The sequence below is a fragment of the Stegostoma tigrinum genome, chromosome 13 (assembly GCF_030684315.1).
Source record: "Stegostoma tigrinum isolate sSteTig4 chromosome 13, sSteTig4.hap1, whole genome shotgun sequence".
Lineage (NCBI taxonomy): Eukaryota > Metazoa > Chordata > Chondrichthyes > Orectolobiformes > Stegostomatidae > Stegostoma > Stegostoma tigrinum.
The window spans coordinates 13,794,959-13,819,537 of record NC_081366.1 but is presented as its reverse complement, the minus strand read 5'-3'; the positions used below and the strand labels follow the sequence as shown (position 1 = coordinate 13,819,537).

The window sequence follows — 24,579 nt, the reverse complement described above, 5'->3', positions numbered from 1 at the left end:
TTGAAGTGCAGATAAATTGTTGCTTCACCGGAAGGGAAAGAGGGCTTAACAGGGTTGGGTCTCAGAGCACGGACAGCAGTCTGTTCAAACCTTCCTACCTACATTCCACACACTGACATGGCATCTTCCCATGCAATGGCAGCAGGTGTAACACTGGCCCATGTACTTCGTCCCTCCTCACTATTCCAAGGCCCAGACCCACCTTCTAGGTGAAGCAGTGATTTCACTCCACTTCACTCAATCTGGACTACTGCATTCACTGCTCACAATGTGGTCTCCTCTATAGCCTTTGAGACAAAGCACAGATGGACAGCTTCTTCAAAACACCAACGTTTTGCTCACGAAAATGACTTTTAATTTCTAGCTGGCTGCCACTTCAACACATCACCATTGTCCCGGGCCAACATCAGTGTCTTGGGCTTGCTGCACTACTCTAGCAAAGCTCAGTGCAAGGTAGAAGAGCAGCAGCTCATTTTCCCCTTGGGAACTCTGCAGCCTTCTGGCCTCAATACAAAGTTCAACAGTATGGGGCTCGAGCACCTTCTCTCATGTTCTTACCCCCACACACACCAGACCTCGCTACCACAACCATCCCGTTGTCAGTTACAAATGGTCCCAATTTGGCAGCTATTGATTCCCCCAAGCTGACCTTTATCCATTCCTTTGTATGCCAACCATTTGTCTCTCTCTCTCTCTCTCTCTCTCTCTGGGCTCCACTTCCAACAATCGTTGGCTTCTTCTCCACTCCCCCAGTTCCACCCTCAGCATATCTACCAAGCTTTTCCTAGATACGATTTAGTTTGAAGGAAGGGTCACTGGCCCGAAACATTAACTCTGCTTTCTCTCTGCAGATGCCGCTAGACCTGCTGAGTTTTCCCAGCAATTCACAAGATTATTGTTTTTTGTTGCCTGGTTGAAAGGAGGAATGAGATCTGTTCTGCTGAGTTGAGAGGTACACATTTTGTGCCCATGTACTGAGTGTATAGGTGTCAATGTATACAATCCCTGGAATTGTTTGGTACGGCTGGATATGTTGTTGCACAGATTATGATGTGGAGGTGCCGGTCCGGGACTGGACTGCACAAGGTCAGAAATCACACAACACGAGGTTACGTGACTTTCCACATCAAGCAGATGTTCACCTGCACATCCGCCAATGTGGTATACTGTATCCACTGTACACGGTGTGGCTTCCTCTACATTGGGGAAACCAAGCGGAAGCTTGGGGACCGCTTTGCAGAACACCTACGCTCGGTTCGCAGTAAACAACTGCACCTTCCAGTCGCAAACCATTTCAACTCCCACTCCCATTCCTTAGACGACATGTCCATCCTGGGCCTCGTGCAGTGCCATAATGATGCCACCCGTAGGTTGCAGGAACAGCAACTCATATTCTGCTTGGGAACCCTGTAGCCCAGTGGTATCAACGTGGATTTCACCAGCTTCAATATCTCCCCTCCCCCCAATGCATCCCAAAACTAGTCCAGCTCGTCCCCGCCTGCCTAACCTGTTCTTCCTCTCACCTATCCCCACCTCAAACCACACCTCCATTTCCTACCTACTAACCTCATCCCGCCCCCTTGACCTGTCCGTCCTCCCCAGACTGACCTATCCCTTCCCCACCTATACTCTCCTCGATCCATCTTCAGTCCGCCTCCCCCCCCTCCCTATTTATTTCTGAACCCTCTCCCTATCCCCCTTTTCTGATGAAGGTTCGAAGCCCGAGCCGTCAGCTTTTGTGCTCCTGAGATGCTGCTTGGCCTGCTGTGTCTTTGTTATCTCAGGTTACAGTCCAGCAGGTTTATCTGAAATCACAAGCTTTCTGGCAGGTGACTTCTGACTTTGCACAGATTGTGAAACTGGGAGCTATTTTGTAACAGGGTTGTAGGGGCCAATTAGGAGCCTCAGCTCCAACACATGGATTCTTCTAAATATTTATGTAACTTCTGGTTTATAAAGAGCCGGAATCCACAAATAAGAGGAGTGGAAGGCAGGGCGCTTTCTTGGCGTAAATGGAGCCGGTCCCGGGGCGTATGCTGAGCTGCCCGCTCTGCTGCCGCCAACTCCGGGAGCCGGTCACTGCCGCCTGCGGGCACTCGCTGTGCCGCCGGTGTGAGAGACGGAGCCGGGGCTGCCCGGTTTGCCTGGAGCCGCTGGGGGACGGGCTGCAAGGGACCCGGGTGAACGTGCTGGCCAGCGGGCTGCTGCACAAGTGGTTCCCCGAGGAGGGGCAGCCGAGTCCGGTCACTGAGTCCGGTGAAAGACCGATCTCACAGTCCCAGCAGGTAGGTACAGGTTAAAGGAAAAACACGAAGGTGGGGGAGGGCAGGATTATGATCACTGAGTCTGAATATAAACAGAACCTCAAGCACCAGCTTCTGCAGGACGTCAGTGCAGAGTTTCCTAGGGAAATGAGCAGCTACTTTAAGGCAAGATAACAAAACGTGAGGCTGGATGATCACAGCCGGTCAAGCAGCATCTCAGGAGCAGGAAAGCTGACGTTTCGGGCCTTCTGCCACTTTAAGGCGTCTCTCTTGAATCACTGTAAACAAATCAGCAATATAACAGGAGGAAGAGAGTCCCTTCCACCCTGCTAATCGGACTCATCCAGCAAGTGACGGCTTTTCGGCCCATCGTGCCCATGCAGGCCCTTAGGAAGAACTGCCTTGAGCTACGTTTGAAAGTGAAACAAAATTTGCATTTCTGTTAAGGCAAGATCTTTTTCTTTAACTTACGTGTTTTTTCAGGACTACTCGGCGTCCCAAAACAAAGGCTGTACCCTCGACAGCCGAGATGGGGGCGGGGCTCCAATTGAGCTATATAAGACGGTGAGGCACGCCTATAGGCTGGAAAGTAAGCTATGTGTCCCTGGGTTGGAGGGAAGATAACAAATGGGACATAATTTTACAGGTGAAGGGAAGCATGTTTATAGGGGATTTGAGGAAAAGGGTTCATTCAGAGGGTAGTGGGAGTCATATAGATTAACCTATTTAGACAATGGTATCACTCCAGTGAATATATGCTGTACCCAACCTACGCCGATTGATATATCCTTCCTAGGGTGCTCGGCCCTCATTTGAACAGTTACTCCCCAGGGGTCTCAACAGAGGCACAGCTCAGGATCTGAAATTGAATGCTGCGAATGGGAAGGTAATAGACGCAAGCAACCTCACAATCTTTACAACATGAACTTGAAATGTTGGAAATTTCAAAGGGCCAAGCGCTGGAAAGAGGGATTACTGTAGATAGGTCGGTGCAACTGGGACGGGCTGAAGGGCTTCATCTTTGCTTTGTGTGTCTATGACAGAGTTCCTCAGTAGAAGGGCTAAAACAGACTTCAAGCTTTAACTCTGTATCTCTGCCCACAGATGCAGCTGATGCCAGACCTGCCGAGTTTCTCTTTGTTTTAGATGGTTGCAAAATGCTTTATGACAATCATCTAAAAACGCACTAAAGTGTAGGAGCAGGCCACTTGGCCCATTAAGCGTATATTAACTCTCTGAAGGGCATCCCACAGCTCCACCGGCATTTCCAGTAGCTATTCACCTGGTCTGCATGTCTGTGGACGGCAGTTTAGCCTGGCCGATCTATTTAACCAGCACATCTTTGGACTGGAAACCAGAGCACCTGTTGGAAACCCACATTGACAAGGGGAAGAACATACAAAGAACATACAAATTCCACACAGTTTCCCAAGACTGGAATCAAACCATGGCAGATGGTGGAATTTGAATTCAATAAATATGGGGAAATATGAGTCTAATGATGACCATGGATCTATTGTTGATTGTCTGGAAAACCCATCTGGTTCACTAATGTCCTTGAGGGAAGGAAACTGCCATCCTTACCTGGTCTGGCCTACATGTGACTCCAGACCCACAGCAATGTGGTTGACTCTTAACTGCCCTCTGGGCACTTAGGGATGGGTAATAAATGCTGGTCTAGGCAGCGATATCCTCATTCCATGAATGAACAAAAAAAATTCATATACAGTGATTATACCTGAACAGTAGAAATAGGTGAGATTATGTTGTGCAACCTCTGAACACTTTAAACACTTTAAACACTGCCATTTTCACAAAAACAATGGAAATGCAAATTAGAAAAGGGGACTGAAGGGTTAATGTCAAATGCACATGATAACTCTGGTTAATGTTCCTCTTACCTGTGATTATAGCCTTATGCAACATACATAGCTTTGCAAGGATTATAAGTGCCAGAATATGTATGTCATAGTCAGTGGTTACATAATGACAATATCTTATAACAGCATTCAATTTCAGATCCTGAGCTGTGCCTCTGTTGAGATCCCTGGGGAGTAACTGTTCAAATGAGAGCAGTGCACCCTAGGAAGGATCTATTGATTGGCATAGGTGGGGTACAACATACATTCACTGGAGTGATGCCATGTCTAAATAGGTTAATCTATATGATCCAGTTGCATAGATGAAGTTTATATTCACCCAAGTATAAAAGCTTAAGCAGCGATATAATTAAGAAATTTAAGTGTGTCGTTTATTCAGATGCCTTTCCCCTAGCTTAAAACATGTTACAAAATTGTCTAGTTCTCACATAATATTTATCAACCTGAAATGTTAAGTTTCCCTGCCAGCCCTTAATAGTTAGAACATTCTCTATTTAAGTTGGCAATTTTATCACAGAAATAGGGGAATGGATTTTTTTTATTAATTAATGGGAAGTGGGTGTCTCTGGCTGGCCAGTATTTATTGTCTGTCCCTAGCTGCCCTTGAGAAGGTGGTGGTGAGCTGCCTTCTTGAACTGTTGCAGTCCACCTGCTAGTAAGATGGACAGTGTGAATCTCCTAGCAAAATGGTGTAAGGAGAAGTGACAAGGTGTTTGAACAAGGAAGGATGCATTAGAAAAGTTACTATTAAACACTGTTATTAAAACACTAAGTAATTCAGATATATCGGGATTGATCGCAACACTGATCTGGTGCTGGGGCATTGGAAAAGCGATATAGTCCAATCCAAGGATATTTCAAGTTTAACCTTGATCTTATCTACTCAGCGGCTGGGAAAGAACTGAAAAGACAGGCAGGTTAGCTCAGTTGGTGAGTCTGCAGGCATGTGGTTTAGAATTGGGCCAATAACCCAGGTTTCAATATCTGTCCTGGGCAGCGTAAGCTTTGAGCTTGCTTCCTTGCTGTGGCAAAGAGCAAATTAATGCTTAAGCCGTGGGTCACTGACCTTGAATAATTGAGGAAGCTACCTGGAGAAGCACAAGAAATGTATTCGCTTAAATTTTCCATGGATATGTACCCGGAATCTGAAATATCTCCTCACTAATACTGGTTCCAACTGCTACGTTCAGTTTTTTTTGAGTTACATCTGAATTTAGAACTGAATGATTTAATTTTATTACATTACCCCTGATTTGGGGTTATGTACATGGTTTTCCTGTATGAGTACTGACCTTATTCATGCCTCCCTTGCAATTTCAGCCGGTGTTGCTGCTTTATTTTCCTAATGCAGCCTTGCTTGTTCAAACACTTTATTACTTTTCCTTACACCATTTTGTTAGGAAATTCATGCTGACTTTGTTGCAGAACACCACCCTCCTGTACCAGAACAGCTGCCAGTTCCCAATAAGTTTCTCTTCTTGATTGTAATTGCTGTCTCTGTAAGGGTATCAAGGGTTATGGGGAGAAAGCAGGAAAATGGACTGAGAAACATATCAGCCATGATCGAATGGCAGAACAGATTCTGTGGGCCGAATGGCCAACTCTGCTCCTATTTCTCATGGTTTTATGAGCTTCCCATTCTTCCCTACTGGAGCGTGGGCTTAGGAATTAAATCCTGAATTCTCACAACACACAGTTCTGTTCAAGCATTGCTCCCTCATCATCTGAACTCATTCTGTTGGATAAGGCTCTGAATTCCATTATTTCTGACCCGTCATGGACTGAATTTACTTCTTGCATAATATTTTTCCAGTCCATACTCTTCAGAGCCACAAAAAAATCTGTAACTCAAAGTCTTCGTCACCTCACCTACTGCATTTAGTTGAGGTCACTGCACTAGTGTTTGGCTGATGTGACCACTGTAGCTGATCAGCAGGGGGTATCTGTTAGCCCAGTCTGGAGGACAGCAAGCCAGACAGTAAGACAGCTTGGGGAAGAGTGAGAGAACAAGCCCAATGTGGAGACTGAGCCAGCGCGGGAGACGGTGAGTGAGCACGGGGGAGGACAAGTCCAATGCAGAGGACGGTGATCCCAACTTAGAGGTGTTTGAACCCTTGTGGAGCATGTGAGCCCTGCATGGCTAAGCACGCAAAGTGGGCTGCAATGTTGAATTTTAGCTTTATTTCTTTATTTTTCTATTTTATACTGAGAAGGAATTGAATGCTGAGCTTTAAACTGCATTCCCTTATTTTCTATTTTGTACGTAAGATATTGTACCTAAGATGTTGACTTTGCACACTTTTCATTGTACTCCTGTATCCCTGTACTTGTGTACATGTGACAATAAAACCTAATTCTGATTCTAGTAATCCATAGATGCAGGCTAACGCTTTAGGGACATGGATTCAGATCTCACATTGGACCTGGTGAAATTTTAATTCAATTAATAAATCTGGAATTGAAAGCTAGTCTCAGTGATGGTGACCAGAAAACTATCGCTGACTTTGTGACAACCCATCTCGTTCAGCAACGTCCTTTTTAGGGAATGAAATCAGGCTTTTTCCTGATCTGGCTTACATGTGACTCTAGACCACAGCATATGGCTGACTCTTAACTGCTGTGAAATAGTTTAGCAAGCCACACAGTTTAAGGGGTAATAAGAATGGGTAACAAATGCTGGCCCTGCCAGTGAAGCCCATATGTTATGAATAAATAAAGAAAAAGGAAGACACTTTCCCTTGTGATTGTAAATTTTAATATTTTGCCTTTATTTCTAAGTCCAGCTCTTTATTCAAGTAAGAAAGCACATCCACTGCACTTTACTGCTTTACTGTCCAGGTTTCAAAATGGATCTGTGCTTCTGTATTCCGTTTGTGACAATCCATGTAAGGGAGGTTTACTGCATTTTCTTCAACCTTTCCTTATTGTTTAACAGCAAAATATTCAACTTTCCTGGCACGACTACCCAACGTAAATTTGAAGTAACTATTTAATCATTTTGTGTGTTGTCTCATTATGTGTATGTGTGTCTTGCTCTCTTTGTCAGTGAATGCAAAGTTTAGTTATTTTATGGCTTCTGAAACCTAGTGCACTTTCAGTGTTGATCATTACAGTTTACCTGATTTTCCTTTTTGCACTAATTCCCTCGGGCCCAGTGTTTTGGGCATGTTTGCATTTCAAAATATTCGCTCTCCATGACACATTCAGAAATAACATTTGGAAAGTATAAACAAGCTGCAGAAAAAGGACAACGCTGCATCATCAGTCATGAGTCTCCAAAAGTGCTTCAGATAAACTAGGGTACTGTGTGCATTGGCTGTTTGGGTGGCAGGAGGGAAGATCATGTGGATGAGTGCAGTTCATAATAGTCTGGGAAAGGACAGTATATCATAATGTGTTTTAAATTCACACTGACAGAATATATTTCAAATTCACTGAAGTCAAACTTGCCAGAATTTCACAAATCAGGGTCTGCTTAACATTTGTGTCATTTACCCATACTAGGCAAGAACAGTGGGCTATTCAACGATGAGCAAATATATCAGTACTTAGGGTAGAGGCAAGTGGGGAAAACCATCTACCAGAAATATAAAACTTTCTCTTTCATTGCCTTATCTGCTGAGTTTGTCCTTGCTTTTTCTCTTTAAATTGTGGAGGCAGTTGGATGTATTTCTGGATGGGGAATTAGGTTTGTGGATTTCTGGACCCCAAATTACTCCTCTATTCCTGCAACATCTGTGTTCTCTATACTCTGGAAAATGGACACAGCTGTTTGTATTGATTCATTCCAGTACACTATATAAAGCTTTTCTTGCAGAAAATAACACCTTTGGGACCCAACATGTCTGTAAATTTGAGACAGAATCTTAAGTGTAAAGAGTTTGAGAGAAATCATCAGACTTCACACATCTGGTTCCTAAGCACCTCTGCCACTGTAGGAGCATTTTCCTCACCTCATTTCTGGGTCTGTTGTAGACCATTTGAAAGAAATTGATAACTGTGATTAGTCACCAAATCTACTCTTGTACCATGTAATTACATAGACAGGCAAAGGTAGGCTAGATGTTACAGTGTGGACCAATTCCTACAAAGGCTGAGGTAACCAAATGGACTGTCTTTCTCAACCTCTCCTGGGGTATGGTGACCCTTAGATTAAACCATTGCCATGAGTTGTCCAATGAGCCTGGTAGGACTATGGCAACTTTACATTGCATTAATCCAGGAATTCAACAATGCCATTTATAATAGAAGGTTGTAGATGTAACCAGTCTAACTGATGGTTTATCTGTACCAACAGTACATCATAGAACCCACACAGTGTGGATGCAGGCATTCAGCCCATCGAGTCCACACTGCCCCTCCGAAGAGCATCCCAAGCCAGACTCACCCACCCCAACCCTATCCCTGTAACCCTCCAATTCCCTTGCCTTATCCATCTAGCCTGTACATCCCTAGACACTATGGGCCATTTCTCATTGCTAACCCACCTAGCCTGTAGTCACGATGGGCAATTTAGCACGGCCAATCCACCTGACCGGCACATCCTGTGGACTGTAGGAAAAAACCCACACAGACACTGGGAGGATGTGCAAACGCCACGCAGACTATTATCCAAGGCTGGAATCAAACCCAGATTGCTGGCACTGTGAGCCACCATGCTGCCCACCTGACGACGGACAGTGCAAAATCTGAGACACAGGCAGGAATCCCGGTGACAGGAGGAGGACTGTACAATTTAGATGTCCAGTGTAAAAGAAATATGGAGGATTTTGAGGCGGGTGCAAGATTCTGCTGCATATAGGTGGACCACAACTTGAGCTGGAGCAGTGACAATGAAAATGTTCCCCTCTGCTGCTGTTTCGACCGTTGTGCTTGTTTGTTGAGGTCAGTGTGCTGCCTAGACAGTGTGACAGATTGCAGATTCTGAGAAATGTCCAAAATATACCTGGTGCCATGCTAAAGCTATAACTTCTTGTACCGTCTCCTTTTCCTCTTGTACAGAATTTGTCACTGGCGGCTACAGATTGTTTGCAGAAAGAACAAGCGACTTTAACGCAGGATGATTCCAGTGAGAAGTATCTGATATTTCAACCAATGGCAAGGCAGGCAACAAACGAGCTTTCTGAAGAAAGCACACACATCTCAGGTGAAGTTAAAAATCAATGCTACAAGCTGTCACACAGGACGTTTGGGCATGTGTCCAACTGTTGGGAATGCATTGTGTTGTCTATTTACAGCTCTGTTTATTAATTACTCTAGCACTGTGTATCTGTAGGTTCTGATGAGGATAATGTCCCATATTCCTTCCACTGCCTTCAGTCTGTGCCTCCCGGTCTCCTCAACATCTCAGACTTTGAGTGCTCAGTCTGTGCAAGGTGAGTGGAATTATTTACTGAATAATTAGTGATCTACACCCAGCTGTCTCCTCTGTTGGAGACAGGCTCGATGTTGCTGGATTTCTTTTTGTTGTGTCATGATTGGTTGGATCCCCTACAATTGTATACCCGAGAGAAAAAGTGAAAAAAAAAGAGAAGGGAGGAGGCTGCTTAGCAGTTAGAACCTGTTTGATCGATCAGCGAGGCCTTGTCTGGTCTCTTGGCTCCTTAACCCATTTACATTTGGTCAACAAATATGTATGAAACACAGATTTAAAACGATTAGTTTAATTAGCATTTTTCAATGTTTTGCTTTAAAGTAACCTGATTCTAATTTTGAGTCTGTTTCCAGTTTTCCTAGCCTTCCACTCCCACCTGTTCCCTGGAAAAAGTGGAAAATGTTGTCTCTATTTTTCTCCTTCTAAATCTTGAAAACTTTCATCGCCCTTTGTAAACTCCAAGAGTATTCCCAGTCTGTTTTGTCTAAGGTCTTTTAATGTAACCTTGAGAGTTCTGAAACGTTCTGGAGATTTTACTGCACTCTTTCCAAAGCCAGTATAATCCTTTTTATGATTGTGGTGTTCAGGACAGTACAGAGAACTTTAGATGTGCTGTAACCAAAGCTTTGTTTACTTTTTAGCAAAAGTTTCCCCCTCTCCCCACCCTTTTCTGTTTTATTTCTCTAATATTAAAGTCTGAGATTCCATTAGCTTACTGAGTGTTTTTTGTACAGGACCCCTCAATTTCCATTGTCCATAGCTACTTATTATGTTCAAAAATATTCGGATGTATCCTTTCCTTTTGTTCCAAATGGATAACCTCATACTTTCCTGCATTCATCTGCCACAAATTCATTCATGTACTTCTTTGCTCTTATCTACACAACTTATTTCTGTTTTCTTTCATGGGATGCATGCATCACTGGCAAGCTCAGCATTTGTTGCCTGTCCTTAGCTGCTCTTGAACTGAAATACATGTTGGGGGCCATTTCAGAAGGCAGGTAAAATTCAGCCAGATTGCTGTGGACCTGGAGTCACGCGTAGGCCAGAATGGGTAAGGACAACAGATTTTCTTCCCTAAAGGATATTAGTGAACCAGGTGGGTTTTTACATAATCTGTGGTAGTTATCATGACCACCATAACTGAGATTTTACAATTTCCAATTTTAATAGCTGAATTTAAACTCCACCAGATTTTGTGGTGGGATCTGATGTTCCAGGTTATTGGTACAGTGACATTACCACTGTCATATCATTTCCCCATCTTTGGGTCGTCAAGAAACCTGGTATATTTTTCAGATATTGTTAATATCTGAGTCATTAATGGATATTGAACAGTTGATGTTCCAGCACAGATATTGTGGGGCACAACTTGCCATTTCCAATTATACCTATTATTCTTACTGTCCTGTTCCACTGGCTGATCTTATTAATATTTTTGGAGGCCACATTTCTCTGTATTACCATACCAATTACACTTCATAAATACTTAATTGGTTTTAAATCACTGCATTAATGGAAATCTCTTTGTAATTGCAAATCTTTTTCTTCCATTTGTCTTGAATGGGAGTAGACTTGGTGTTATAGATTTCTGAATTGTTTTGACGCTTTCGAAATGGTGTAATGAATCAGCAATGTATATTCCTGCAGAGCGTTTAACCTAATTAAATATTCCAGGGAGTGTCTTGACAATTGCTGTAGCAAACACCATGAAGATCGATTTTTTTTTAATCTAAATGGTAATAGATTGAGAAACTGGAGATGCAGTGAGACCTGATTAATCTGTAACATCACTCACTCAAATTAAGTTTGGAGGTACAACATGAGGTGAAGAAGGGAAATGATACATTGTGCTTTATAGCAACAATAGTCCAATACAGGAGCAGGTATGTCTTTGTACAATTGTACAAGGCCTTGGTGAGACCACACCTGGAGTATTGTGTACGGTTTTGTTCTCCTTATCTGAGGAATGTTGTTCTGACTATGGAGGGAGTACAAGAAAGGTTTACCAGACCTATTCCTGGAGTGGCAGGATTCACATGTGAAGCGAGATGGATCAGTTTGAACTATATTCACTGATGTTCAGAAGAATGATGGAGGCAATTTTCACAGAAAACTTGAACATTGCTCACAGGATAAATACAGGGAGCCTGTTCCTGATGACTAAACTACCTCATTGAATTCTAAGGAACCTAACCGGGTGTTTTTTTCAGTTCTTTTAACTATTATGAGGCTGTTTAACAGAGCGTCTGCTTGTAAGGATCTTTTCTTCTGAGCTCTACCTGTTTCTGGGCTCTCTGGGTTATAAAAGCTCAACTTAGGAAATACTTGAACAATTATTTCAACAGGCAGCTTATCTAGTCATTTAGCTCAAGTCGCATAATATTTTTCAAAATGCTGCTTTAACCCACTGTTTAAAAAGTAGGTTCTGACTTTTTTTAAAAAAAGTCATCTTCACAGAACTGAAAACCAAAAACCCATTTACCTCTACTTCAGAATCCAAGTTCCCAGGAATAATATAAATTTCAGCTGTGAGAGATTACAATCAAAGAACATGTTTCGGGTGTTGGGGCAGGATTATGAACAGCAAAAGGCAGATAACTTTTTTTTATTCATTGCACTGAGATAGAAAATGGCAAAGTCAAATTGTGGGCAGCAATAACAATGAGATAAATGCCCACATCAATTTTTGGAGATTTTAGTCATGAGAAAAATTTCAGTGAGATCACTGAGGGAATGTTATTGCTCTGTGTGATGGGGTTGGATAGCCAATGGAGCTGGAAATTGATGGACATGGATGGTAATTCTGTGCTAAAACTGATAAGACATAGGGGCAGACATTGGGGAATGTTGCCTGAGGACTGGTGGGGTCTGAGATCAGTGTGCATAGTAGAGTCAGGTGTGTAACTGGCCTCACCCTTTAGCAGCTCAGCATCACTTAGAGTTATGGAGTTGTATAACACGGAAACAAACACTTTGGTCCAATTTGTCTCCTGCCAACCAATCGAGATGAATTTAGCCCATGTTCGGCTAAACCCTTCGTAGACATGTGCCAATCCAGATGCCTTAAATGTTGTAATTTTACCAGCCTCCATCATTTCGTTTGGCAGCTCATTTGATATTGCACCTCCTTCTGCAAGAAAAAGTTGACGTGAGGTCCCTTTTAAATCTTTTCCCTCTCACCTGAAACCTATTCCCTCTAGTTTAGGAATCTCTTACCCTGGGAAAAAGACCTTGGCTATTCACACTACCATGCCTCTCATGATTTTATAAACCTCTATAAGACCACCCCTCAGCCTCCAATGCTCCAGGGAGAAATGCCCAGCCTATTCAGCCCATGGCTCGAGCCCTTTAACCTTGGCAACATGCTTGCAAATATTTTCTGAACCCTTTCAAGCGTCACAACATCTTTCCTGTAGCTGGCAGACCAGAATTGAACACAGTATGCTTCATGCCTGATGTGTAAGGTGTTGCTTTCCAGGTTATTGTTTGAGCCAGTCACCACCCCTTGTGGTCATACCTTCTGCAAGAAATGTGTTGAGCGATGTTTGGATTACAGACCGTGCTGCCCTCTGTGCAAGGAGGATCTGAGAAAGGCAAGTGAACTCGCATCAACCAGATGTAAAAGGCATGCACGACCGTGCCTGTGGGTGTTGGGAGGCATGCACAAACATGGTACATGGGCTCAGAGATAATGGGAACTGCAGATGCTGGAGAATTCCAAGATAATAAAATGTGAGGCTGGATGAACACAGCAGGCCAATCTCAGTGCTCCTGAGATGCTGCTTGGCCTGCTGTGTTCATCCAGCCTCACATTTTATTATCATGGTACATGGGCTAACAGGCTGCCTGATCTCATGGTACATTGGGGAATTAATGGCTCTGTCTGAAGTTCTCTTCTCTGCTATTCTCCACCACCACCCCCTCCCCTCACCCCACCAAGTTCCTGCAGCAGAGGCAGTATCGGGTCACCCAGCTCCTTGACTCTCTCATCACTATGTACTTCCCCGCGGAATTCACGGAGAGGAAACGGCTAAGTGAAATCGAGATTGCGGAACTGTCCAAGTGAGTGGGAGCTCCCTGGGGTGAGGGTGGAAGAGGAGTGGGAGGGAAGTAGGAAGGGGGTGGGACTGGAGGTTGGAGGGGTAAGAAGAGGAATGTGTTGCAAGGCGGGAGGGGGATGGGCTTGGGAGTGGGAAGGGGAAGGGTAAAGGAGAGAGGAAGCTGGGTGGGGAGGGAAGGGAAAGAGGGTGGGATTGGGAACAGGATAGGTACAAGTGGGAAAAGGAAGAGGTGTGCTGAGAAATGGAGGCTGGGAAGGTATGGTTTATAAGACCACAAGGTACAGGAGCAGAATTAGTCCTTTCAGCCCATCGAGTCTGTTCCAATCATGTCTGATATGTTTCTCAACCCCATTCTCCTGCCTTATCTCCTTACTAATCAAGAACCTATCTCTGTCTTAATTACAATCAATGACTTAGCATCCGCAGCCCTCTGCAGCAATGAGCTCCACAGACTCATCACCCTCTGGCTAAAGAAATTCCTCATTTCAGTTCTAAATGGCTGACCCATAACTCTGAGGCTGTGCCCTTGGGTCATGGTCTCTCCTACTGGAGGCTTCTCCACGTCCAGTCTGTCCAGAGTGATTGTGAGAAAGAGGTCAAAGGGGTGGTGTTGAGGGAAGGGCGAAGGTGGGGTGGGGGCACTGGGGAGGCCTGTGCAGTGCTAAGGGACTCTGTTTGAAAAGAGGATGGGAACTGGCAAACCAAAGTGATGTGGGACAGAGCAATCGGTTTGAGATGAGGCTCCTGTTGTGTGTTTGGGTAAGAAAGTACAGAGAATGTTTGGCAGGGGAGTAGAAATTGAGGGAGATTGTGCTGGAAGAGGGCAGATAGGGCAAGAAACAATTTTTTTTTAATGGTGCGAGTATTTGAGCTAGTTGATGCTGCTAGTAATTGACTATATAAAGCTGTGAATTACACCTGTTTTCTTCTAGTTTGACGAATGATATTCCAATTTTTGTCTGCACGATGGCATTCCCGGGAATCTCCTGCCGATTGCACATCTTTGAGCCCCGCTACCGACTGATGATGCGACGATGCCTGGAGACAGGGACTAAAACATTTGGGATGTGCATATATGATCGTGGAAAAATGTGCGTGCGCTGATCTGGATTTAGTTGAGATGATCACAGTTACTGTTGCTGTAGTAACTGTCCCCATGGGACACTTGCATGCCAGCTAAGGACACCATGTCAAACATATTTCATTCTGTGATGTGCTGTACAGGATGTGAATTAGTCAGTCTCTGGATTGCTGAAACAGAATTTTAGAAAGCTTAGTGGTAATGTAACACTTATTGGGAGGGGTTTGATCGAATGTAACACGTGTTCAGTATAAGGTTGTTCATCGAACTGTAGAGCAGGGAAAAAGACTATTTGGCCCATCGAATCTGTACTTTGAAAGAGCAGTCTTGTTTATTACATTCACAGCTCTTTCCCCATATCCCTGCCTTTTATTCTCTACAAGTATTATCCACGTCCCTTTCATTGAACTGTTGTCATCACCCTAAAAGGCCGTGCACTCTAAAACCTAAGCACTCGTTACATTTTTTAAAAAAAAGCTTAATATTGCCAGTGATAGTAGGAACTGCTAATGCTGGAGAAACTGAGATAACAAGGTGTAGAGCTGGATGAACACAGCATAGCTTGGGCCCATGCGGGTACCCATGGCCACCCCCTTTGTCTGTAAGAAGTGGGAGGAATTGAAGAAGTTGTTGTTAAGGGTGAGGACTTTGTCCTGTCCCCCTCCACTGACACCCTTATCCACTTAGCTGAACTCATCCTCACCCTTAATAACCTCTCCTTCAACTCCTCCCACTTCCTACAGACAAAGGGGGCGGCCTTGGGTACCCACATGGGCCCAAGCTATGCCTGCCTCTTCGCAGGATGTGTGGAACAGTTCCTCTTCTGAAGCTGCACTGGCCCTATCCCCACCTCTTCCTCTGTTACATTGATGACTGTATTGGCGCCACCTCGTGCTCCCATGAGGAGCTCGAGCAGTTCGTCCACTTCACTAACACCTTCCACCCCAACCTTAAGTTTACCTGGACCATCTCCGATGCCTCTCTCTCTTTCCTGGACTTTTGCCTTTCCATCTCTGGCAACCGCCTGGAAACCGATATCCATTTCAAGCCCACAGTGACCTAGAACACACCTCCTCTCACCCACCTTCCTGCAAAAAATGCCATCCCCTATTCCCAATTCCTTCGCCTCTGCTGCATCTGCTCTCGAGATGAGGCATTCCACTTGTGGACATCCCAGATGTTCTCGTTTTTCAAGAACAGTAACTTACCCTCCACAGTAATCGAAAACACCCTCAACAGCATGTCTCGCGTTTCCCGCAACTCATTCCTCACACCCCCTCCCCGCAATAACAAACAAAACAGAATCCTCCTCATCCTCACTTACCATCTCACCAACCTCCGGATCCAACGCATCATCCTCCGGCACTTCCGCCATCTGACCCCACTCCCAAAGACATTTTTCCATCCTCACCCTTATCTGCCTCCCACAGGGACCACTCTCTCCATGACTCCCTTTACGGCTCCACACCCCCACCACCGCTGGCACTTTTCCTTGCAACTGCAGGAAATGCTACACCTGCCCCTACACCTCCTCCCTCACCCCCATCACAGGCCCCAAGAAGACTTTCCACATCAAGCAGAGGTTCGCCTGCTCATCTGCTAATGTGGTATATTGCATCCGCTGTTCCCAATGTGGCCTCTTCTACATCGGGGAAACCAACTGGAGCCGTTGGGACTGCTTTGTGGAACACCTACTCTCTGTTCGCGATAAATAACTACACCTCCCAGTCGCGAACCACTTCAACTCCTCCTCCAACCCCATGGACGACATGTCCATCCTGGGCCTCCTCCAGTGCCACAACGATGCCACTCAAAGGTTGCAGAAACAGCAACTCATGTTTCGCTTGGGAACCCTGCAGCCCAACGGTATCAATGTGGACTTCACAAGCTTCAAAATCTCCCCACCCCTGACAACCAAAACCAGCTCAGCTTGTCCCCGCCTCCCTAACCTATCTCAAGCCCACAGTCTCTCACCTATCCACTCCTCCCACCTCAACCCCCACCTTCTACCTACCAGCCTCATCCCTGCCTCCTTGACCTGTCTGTCTTCCCTGGGCTGACCAACCCCCACCCTACACTCACCTTTACTGGCTCCATCCCTGCCTCCATGACCTGTCCATCTCCTCTCCACCTATCTGCTCCTTTATCCATCTTCCATCCACCTCCCTCTCTCTGCCTGTCTATTTATTTCAGAATCCCCTTCCCCTCCCCCATTTCTAAAGAAGGGTCCAGACCAAAAATGTCAGCCTTTCTGCTCTTCTGATGCTGCTTGGCCTGCTGCATTCATCCAGCTCTACACCTAGTTATCTAATATTACCAGTGTTTATTTTGCCAGTCACCTGAAATCTGTGCCCTCTAGTTCTGAACTGCTCAGCCAGGGAAAATTATTTTCCTTTGTTTACTTCATACTAATCATGCAAGATTTGAAATGTCAGTGTCAAAACATTCCTTTGCTTCCTTTGCTCTGCAAACAACCATAGCTCTTCCTGTATCTCAGCAGAACAGCCCTGTAGGACATGTGGAGATAAATAGTTTAGATCTAACCGCCATTATAGAGACATTGCGACCAAAGTCGAGGAGTCAAAAGGTACACAATATATTGGGGAGGGGAGGGGAAACAATAAGATTTTGGCAAAGGAGGAGGTGCAGGGCTGAAGTAAAGGAAGACATTCACGAGAAAGGATCTTGGCTGAGAAAGTCAGTAACAAGACTAAAAATAGCAAGAGCCAAAAAGTGCTGGTAAAAGTAGTTTCTAGACCAATCAATTGTAGTTATACCTTTGTATAAAGCATTAAACAGGAATTTATAGAAGTATATTAAAGGCAATGTAATAGTTGTGGGTGATTGTAATCTTTGTATGGAATAGACTGAACAAATTGGCAAGGGTGGCATAAAAGTTAAATTTGTCCAATGTTTGTGCAACAGGTTCTTGAAATGTGGAACCGGCTTGGTATTTTAGATCTGGTGTTGCGCCATGACGCAGGGTAAATTAATCCGATTCACTAGGCGTTTGTGATTCTAATGCTATTGAATTCCACTTTAAGTTTGAAAGTGACATAGGCCAATCACAAACAAGTCCTGAAGCCAATTACGTATCTACGGGCGGTGGGGGGGGGGGGGGTGTCGAGGTGCGGGAGCGTGGTGGGGGTTGCGCGGGCAGGATGGGGGAGGGGTGCGGGGACGGCAGAATTAGCTAAGATTGTTTGGATAAATAGATTGAAAGATATAGTGGTACATAAACAGCAGGAAACAGTTAAAGATACAATTCAAGTGGATTTTCCTGCTCACTCAGGAAGCTAATGATAGTAATGGATTAACAGAAGAGGCTTATAATACCGTAAAGAGCAGTGGAAACCCTGATGATTGAGAGTGTATTGGAAAACAGAAATGGCCACCAAAAAGTTGATAAAATGGAAAAAAGAATACAAGAGTAAACTAGTCATGAATATAAAATCAGGTTGTAAGAGCCTTTACAAATACATAAAAGGGAAGACAGCAGCTGAAGTAAATACTTTCCCTTTGAAGGCAGTAAAAGGAATTATGATGAGGAATGAGAAAATGCAGAGACATTTGAATTAATATTTAGAGGCTGTTTTATTGTTTATTGAGTTTCCTCTTCTACACTTTAATTTTATCATTTGACTGTTTGCTCTGGTTTTGCATTTAGATCTTAAACTCAATGTTTGGCTCTCAGTTTTGCAGATTATGGCTGTATGCTAAAGATTGAAGAAAGTGAAAGTCTCCCAGATGGTCGCTCTCTGGTCAACACTGTTGGAGGACGTCGCTTTAAGGTGTTGAGAAGAGGTGATAGAGATGGGTATAACACAGCTGATGTCGAATACTTGGAGGACAAGCGAGTAAGTGTGCATCATTTTGTTTTCTTTATTCATTTATGGGATGTGGGTGTCACTGGCCAGGCAGCATTTATTGCCCATCCCTAATTGCCTGGAGGGCAGTTAAGATTCAACCACATTGCTGTGGGCCTGGAGTCACGTGTCGGTCAGATCAGGTAAGGTGGCACGTTAATGAACCAGATGGGTTTTTCCTGACATTCAAACATGGATTTGTGGTCATCATTAGACTATTAATTCCAGATTTCTTTTTATTAAATATAAATTCTGTCGTTAGCCACGATAGGATTCGAACCTGGGGCTCTGGATTGACAGTCCAGTGATAATACCACTAGGACATCGCCTCCTATAAAGGGAACTGCCATGTCATAGCAAGCTGCAGGGTCAATCCTCACCATATAGAGGCTGCATGGATGTCACAGAAAGGGGAACAGAATGAAAATTTCAGACCATGCAGCTGGTGGAAAGCGCTTACTGTGAGGAATGGCCAAACATATGGAACCAATCTGAAATTACCTAATGTATTTATGCAACGGCTGTCGTTGTCCTCCATTGTGGACCTCGAGCTGTTGAAGAAATATCAACATTTTGGTGGTACTGAGGACAGAAATGAGAAATTGTGACTGGCGTGATAATCAAATCATGTTTTTTCCAGCAGAAATCATCATTATAGAATCCCTACAACGGGGAAACAGGCTGTTCAGCCCATCAAGTCACACTGACCCTCGAAAGAGCATCCCACCCAGACCTACCCCCTATCTCTTTAACTGTCTCATTTCTCATGACTAACCCACCTCGCCTGCACATCCCAGAACACTACGGGCAATTTAGCATGGCCAATCCACCTAACCTGCACATCTTTGGACTGTGGGAGGAAACCAGAGCACCCAGAGGAAACCCATGCAGACACAGCAAGATAGTCGTCCAAGGGTGGAACTAAACCCAGGTCCCTGGCACTGTGAAGCAGCAGTGCTAACCACTGGGTGACTGTGCTGCTCCATGTCAATAATGGGAGCTGATGGGCCGGACAGTGTAGTAAAAGGGATGGTGCAGGCTAGAAATTTGCATTATTTTAACTAGATCTGACCTACATTTCAACTTGTCAATGATTAATTCTTCTCACCGAGGATAAGTTAGAGCAAAGAAGAACAGTTTAACCTAATTGGTGGGAATAGTGAGTGATTTTGAATGTAGCTTCTTACAGAATGAGATCAAATAAGGAAGCTGATAATTTGGAAACAAAAGACAAAGTCGGCAAACTTTTAAAAACAAATGAGTTGGCCTTTTATAAAAACAGAATTTACAATGAGTTGTGTTATGCCAGCAAGAGGCAGCTTTATTACTTTAGGGCTACAGAATCTAACTGCTGTTTGATAAACTCTGGTTGAGATCATTAATTGTTTCTTAGGCTTTGGGTCACATGAAACGTGAAGACAGGTAATCCTGATTTTTGTTTTAACTTAACCTGGCAAGAAGATTGATAACACTTTATTTTATTGGAGTCCTAGTGAGTTGAGTCAGCGATTAGGGTTTTAAGGATAGCTCGGGCTGAGAATCTGAGTTGATGGCCTTTTCTGAGTTCTGTTCTTTCTTTCCGTAGGTTGACGGGATCCAACTGACTGACCTCTGCATCTTGCACAGTCGTGTCTATGAACAGGCTCGGAACTGGTTTGACCAGCTGCCGAGCATTCTCCAGGGACAGATACGCAGTGAGCATGGGCCCATTCCAGACAGGGAAGAAAATGTACAGGTGAAGGGAGAACTTATGGCGCCCAGTTTACATCAGGCACTCACTTTAGCTTGTGTACAACTATTACTGAGGGCGATGGGGATGGGTCAACTTAACAATGTGTAGTATGGCTCGAGGTGCCATTTTAATTTATTTCCCTATTTTCAAATAGCAGTAGAATTTTCACTATTAGTCTGTGGACACTTGTTTCTCACTCAGTGAGATGTTGCTGCTAGAGTACTGCACTTCCTGTTTCAGATATTGACAATAAGTATTCTCAGATCACAAACAGAAGTGACATTTTTTGAGAAATGTTCTTTAGGTACCGTTCCATTGAATCATTATAGCAGAGTAAATCTGCTTTTGTTCCTGGATATTGAATGTTGAAGGGAGGGTGCAATCAGTCTGGATAGGTATTGAAGTTTGTGGGGATGAGTAGGGGCAATGGAAAGACCAGAAATGGCTCTCAAAAATTGTGATAGGGTCTCACCGCTCCAGTTTACAACCAAGCCATATTAGGATTCACTTCCATCCAACTTAGAGCTTCTATACACCGCCCACAGTAGTGAGTAATGTGGAATCAAACAGTGCAATCAAAGGTTATAACAGCTCCGCGCTGCAGTTTTTTTTACTCTTCCCAGCTGTCTTTCCTAGGCCATTTCAGAGGGCAGTTAAGAGTCAACTACATTGCTGTGAGTCTGGAGTCACATGTAGGCCAGACCAGGTAAGGATGGCAGATTTCTTTCCTGAAGGACATTAGTGAGCCAAATGGGATTTTTTGACAATCTACGATGGATTCATGGTCATCAGTAGATTCTTAATGCTAGATTTGTTTCTTTCCAAAATTGAATTCAAATTCCACCGTCTGCCATGGTGAGATTCAAACTTGGGTCCCCAGAATGTTAGCTGAGTTTCTGGATTAATAGTCTTATGATAAAACCACTAGGCCATTGCTTTCCCTTGAGGAGATGTGATGAGAATGAGCTTGATAATGGAACCCTTCTTGTGGGTGGTTTGTGTCAACAAAACTAACCTATTGTTGTACTTGTTGGGTTTCAGGCCTCTCCAGATGGTCCTCGATGGTGCTGGTGGGTCCTAGCTGTTCTACCGATGGAGCCTGGTCTTCAAATGATGCTGCTCTCATCTACATCATTGCAACACCGCCTGATGCACCTCCAGCGGGCCCTGCATTATTTAGTGCAGAATCAGATCATGTAATTGACTCCAGGTTTTTGCTTCGAAGTACCAGGGAGATGGTAACGTCTCCTTACTATCTACTCACTCTAACCCAAAACCCCGGAGAGATTCCAACAGGGCAGGAGGCGGGCATTTGTCTTTTGAACATTTTGAGACTGCAATCTTTGCTTGTTCCATAATTGGATGGGTTCTGAATTATCAAAACCCCTTTGATTTGGAAAGAAAAGCAATGGGTAACAGCGGAGGCCTGTGGATGGCAGGACATTTGGATTTAAATGTTATTTAGTCACTACACTGAAACAGTTGAGTTTATTTGTTGTTCATCCACGAGCAGTGGGCTTTGCTGACTCTGCCACTATTTATTGACTGTTCCTACTTGCCTTTGAGGTGGTGATGGTGAGCTGCCTTCGTGAACTTCTGCAATCCTTTGGTGTGGGTAAACTTACAATACTGTGAAGAAGGGAATTCCAGGACTTTGACTGAATGGTGCTGAAGCAAGGGATGGTTTAAGATGGGCTGGAAAGATGTTTGGAGTTCAGGCAAGGAGCAATTTGATCGCAACAGGATGAAGATGTAGAGGCTACTACATTCTCTGTCGGATCAGTAAGCTGAAGGCCTCCCAAACACCTTACAGCTTTGGCTGGTGGACCAGGCTGGGGAATGAGAACTCCCAATCTCCAGTAGACAGTGTCCACAGGATGGTGCTGCTTTGAAATCCTGGCAACTGGCCAAGGCCAGTAGCAAGGAGAAAGAACATTTTCTGACAGGGTGACACAAGTGCATGTGTCTCCCAGGTGAATGGCCAGATGCTGCTGTTGAACAGTGAGGAGTTCTATCATTTTCCATAACTTGATCTATTTTATCAGCAATTGACATCTCAGTACTCTTATGTGACAATTACCTCTCCCTCTTTGGCAGCTTCCCTGTTTAATTATTGAGATTCATGAATTTTATAAATTCTTATAAGGTTATGGAAAGTACAGATGGGGCTGCTGAGACTCACAAACATTTTCCAGCTGAGATTCTGTGTATGGCTACAGCTCCTGCGTTTAACACTGTTGTGCAATTTGAAGGCTGAAGTCACTAAGAATTTGTTAGCTTTTCACCACAGTTGGAGTCCCATGCAGAAATAGCGACCTTTATAGAAAATGACTGACCTTGGTTATTAAATGAATTCGCTATCGCACTGTGGCTAACCACAACTGAGCTGTATCACTTCCTCAATAGGCTGCTGATAGTGGGAGCAAGGAACTCCGCTATTGCAGTAAGTGAGACACAATCAAAGCACCAGTTCCTGCTCCATTTGAGAGGTTGTGGCAAACAGAAGAGATGGTTGAAGGATAGGAAGTGAGTGAGAGAGAGAGAGAGAGAGCGAGAAAGAGAAGGAGCAAACTGGAACACTTGCACATGGGCCAAGCAAAGGAATGGTTGCCTGAGCATCTCTTGAGATATGAAGAGAAATTTTGTTGTGCAGTGGATAGAGCTCCTGCTTTGAGTGCCTTGACTGGACAAGACTGCCACAGTGGGTTCATAATGTGGCCAAACAGATTGATTATCAACCTGCAAATCATGTCGATGCACCAATTTCATGGGGTAACAATGGGAGAGACCATGTGGCCAGCCATGCTTCATGTGAAGTGGTGCGATAGGGTTAACCCTAACCCTAACTCTATCACAGGTGCCCCAAAGTAAGACTTGTATGTTGAACCTAATCTCAAAATCCAGGCTAAGGGAACAGATGTAAGTGTGTGCTTCATGCATCACCAAGAAAGCTTCTATATTTGCAATTAAGACAGAAGTTCAAATATCATTTATGAACATTTTGATTTTGAGCCAAACCCAGTTGAAATGCACCTTAATATAGACGGCAACTTGCTGGCTCTGTCCCTTGGCTCCATGGAACTCACTGCCCATGAAGGCAGTGGAAGCGGAAATAATCCATCATTTCAAAAGGTGATTGGATAGACATTTGAAGCAAGTAAATCTATGGAGGAGGGGGGTAGTGGTGAAAGGGAATGGGATTGACTAGATCATTCCATAGAGGGCCAGCGTAGAATGTATGGCCTCTTTCTGTGCTGGAAATGATTGTGATTCTACATGTTTGCTGTGTCAGGGGCTGAGTGAAAGTTCGATACAGTATTGTGCCTACAGCACAGAAAGACCATTCTACTGAGGTCCATGCTGATATTTATGTTTCAGATGAACCTGTTCCCACTCCTTTGCTCAGCACAGGTTTCTATTTAATAAAGTGTGAAGCTGGATGAACACAGCAGGCCAAGCAGCATCTCAGGAGCATAAAAGCTGACATTTCGGGCCTAGACCCTTCATCAGAGAAGGCCTGCTGTGTTCATCCAGCCTCACACTTTATTATCTTGGATTCTCCAGCATCTGCAGTTCCCATTATCTCTGATAGGTTTCTATTTCTTTTGCCCTTTGTACGTATCCATACTGCTGTCAAATATGTGTAGAATTCCAAACTTTAATAACTCTGGGAAAAGTTTTGGATTTTCCTGTTGGATTTCATAATTGGCTTTAATATGTCCATGATCTGGTTTCCCTCCACAAATGGATACATTTTCTCTACAACTTAGTCCAGTGCAAACTTAATTAGAACTTTTGCTTTTCAGCTCAGTTTCTTTAAAACTGAAAGCGTTTGATTTATTGTTTTTGGCCTTGTTAGTTTGCATTGTTACTGTTAATGGTTTGCATACATACCTCCAAGTTCATTCTTTCTCTTTCCTTTTGACTTTCAACACTCGAATAAAAATGTATCCTATATCCTGCCTTCCAGATGTACCACTTCATACTGTTATTTATCTACATCGATATTCACTTGTGAATTAAATGCTCATACTTCAAGTTATTTTAGTTTTGTTTCATTGTGTCCTCCCTGTACCTTCTAATTAGGTGTCTTCTAAATTTGAAGTTTTGAAATGGTACTTCAGAGGATTTGTACCAGAAGTGGAAAAATGTTTAATTCCCTGAACCTGTTTGCTCTTCATCTCCATTTCAAAGGTTTTGTCCGATTGTAGAATAGCTCTTGCATTCACTTCCAGGCCCTTATGTAATTAGAATGTACTTTGTCTTTATGAAATGCAAACTTGTACGGTGAGAGGAGTCTGCTAGAAATCAAGCCTCA

At 44.0% G+C, this 24,579-nt stretch overlaps 2 protein-coding genes across 4 annotated transcripts in view; one reads left to right on the top strand and one right to left on the bottom strand.

Moving 5' to 3' along the window:
* The window catches only part of faxdc2 (fatty acid hydroxylase domain containing 2), a 48,278-nt gene extending 45,471 nt beyond the window's left edge, over nucleotides 1-2,807 (bottom strand). The window contains exon 1 of one of the 2 annotated variants that reach the window (XM_059650587.1): nucleotides 2,736-2,807. The gene's annotated coding sequence lies outside the window, so the exon portion shown is untranslated. The remainder of the gene's footprint in view (nucleotides 1-2,735) is intronic. The other variant, XM_048543396.1, reaches the window with a different exon arrangement.
* Nucleotides 1,787-24,303, top strand: LOC125458262 (LON peptidase N-terminal domain and RING finger protein 1-like). 2 transcript variants are annotated; one of them, XM_059650585.1, is made up of 9 exons: nucleotides 1,787-2,285; nucleotides 9,146-9,290; nucleotides 9,420-9,519; nucleotides 13,000-13,114; nucleotides 13,471-13,583; nucleotides 14,515-14,673; nucleotides 18,358-18,520; nucleotides 20,115-20,264; nucleotides 21,303-24,303. In XM_059650585.1, the coding sequence occupies exons 1-9, from the start codon at nucleotides 2,013-2,015 to the stop codon at nucleotides 21,459-21,461; spliced, it is 1,377 nt and encodes a 458-aa protein (XP_059506568.1). In that variant the 5' UTR covers nucleotides 1,787-2,012; the 3' UTR covers nucleotides 21,462-24,303. The 2 variants fall into 2 exon arrangements, with proteins under 2 accessions (XP_059506568.1, XP_048399347.2); XM_048543390.2 differs by having other exon boundaries at nucleotides 1,789-2,285; nucleotides 13,462-13,583.
* The last annotated feature ends 276 nt before the right edge of the window (nucleotides 24,304-24,579 follow it).

Bases quoted from the DNA above. Each gene is read 5' to 3' on its own strand.
- LOC125458262 (XM_048543390.2), top strand. From the start codon at position 2,013: ATGGAGCCGGTCCCGGGGCGTATGCTGAGCTGCCCGCTCTGCTGCCGC. The intron at 13,584-14,514 runs GTGAGTGGGAGC...GTTTTCTTCTAG, and splicing joins GAGATTGCGGAACTGTCCAA to TTTGACGAATGATATTCCAA. The intron at 14,674-18,357 runs GTGCGTGCGCTG...TTTGGCTCTCAG, and splicing joins ATATATGATCGTGGAAAAAT to TTTTGCAGATTATGGCTGTA.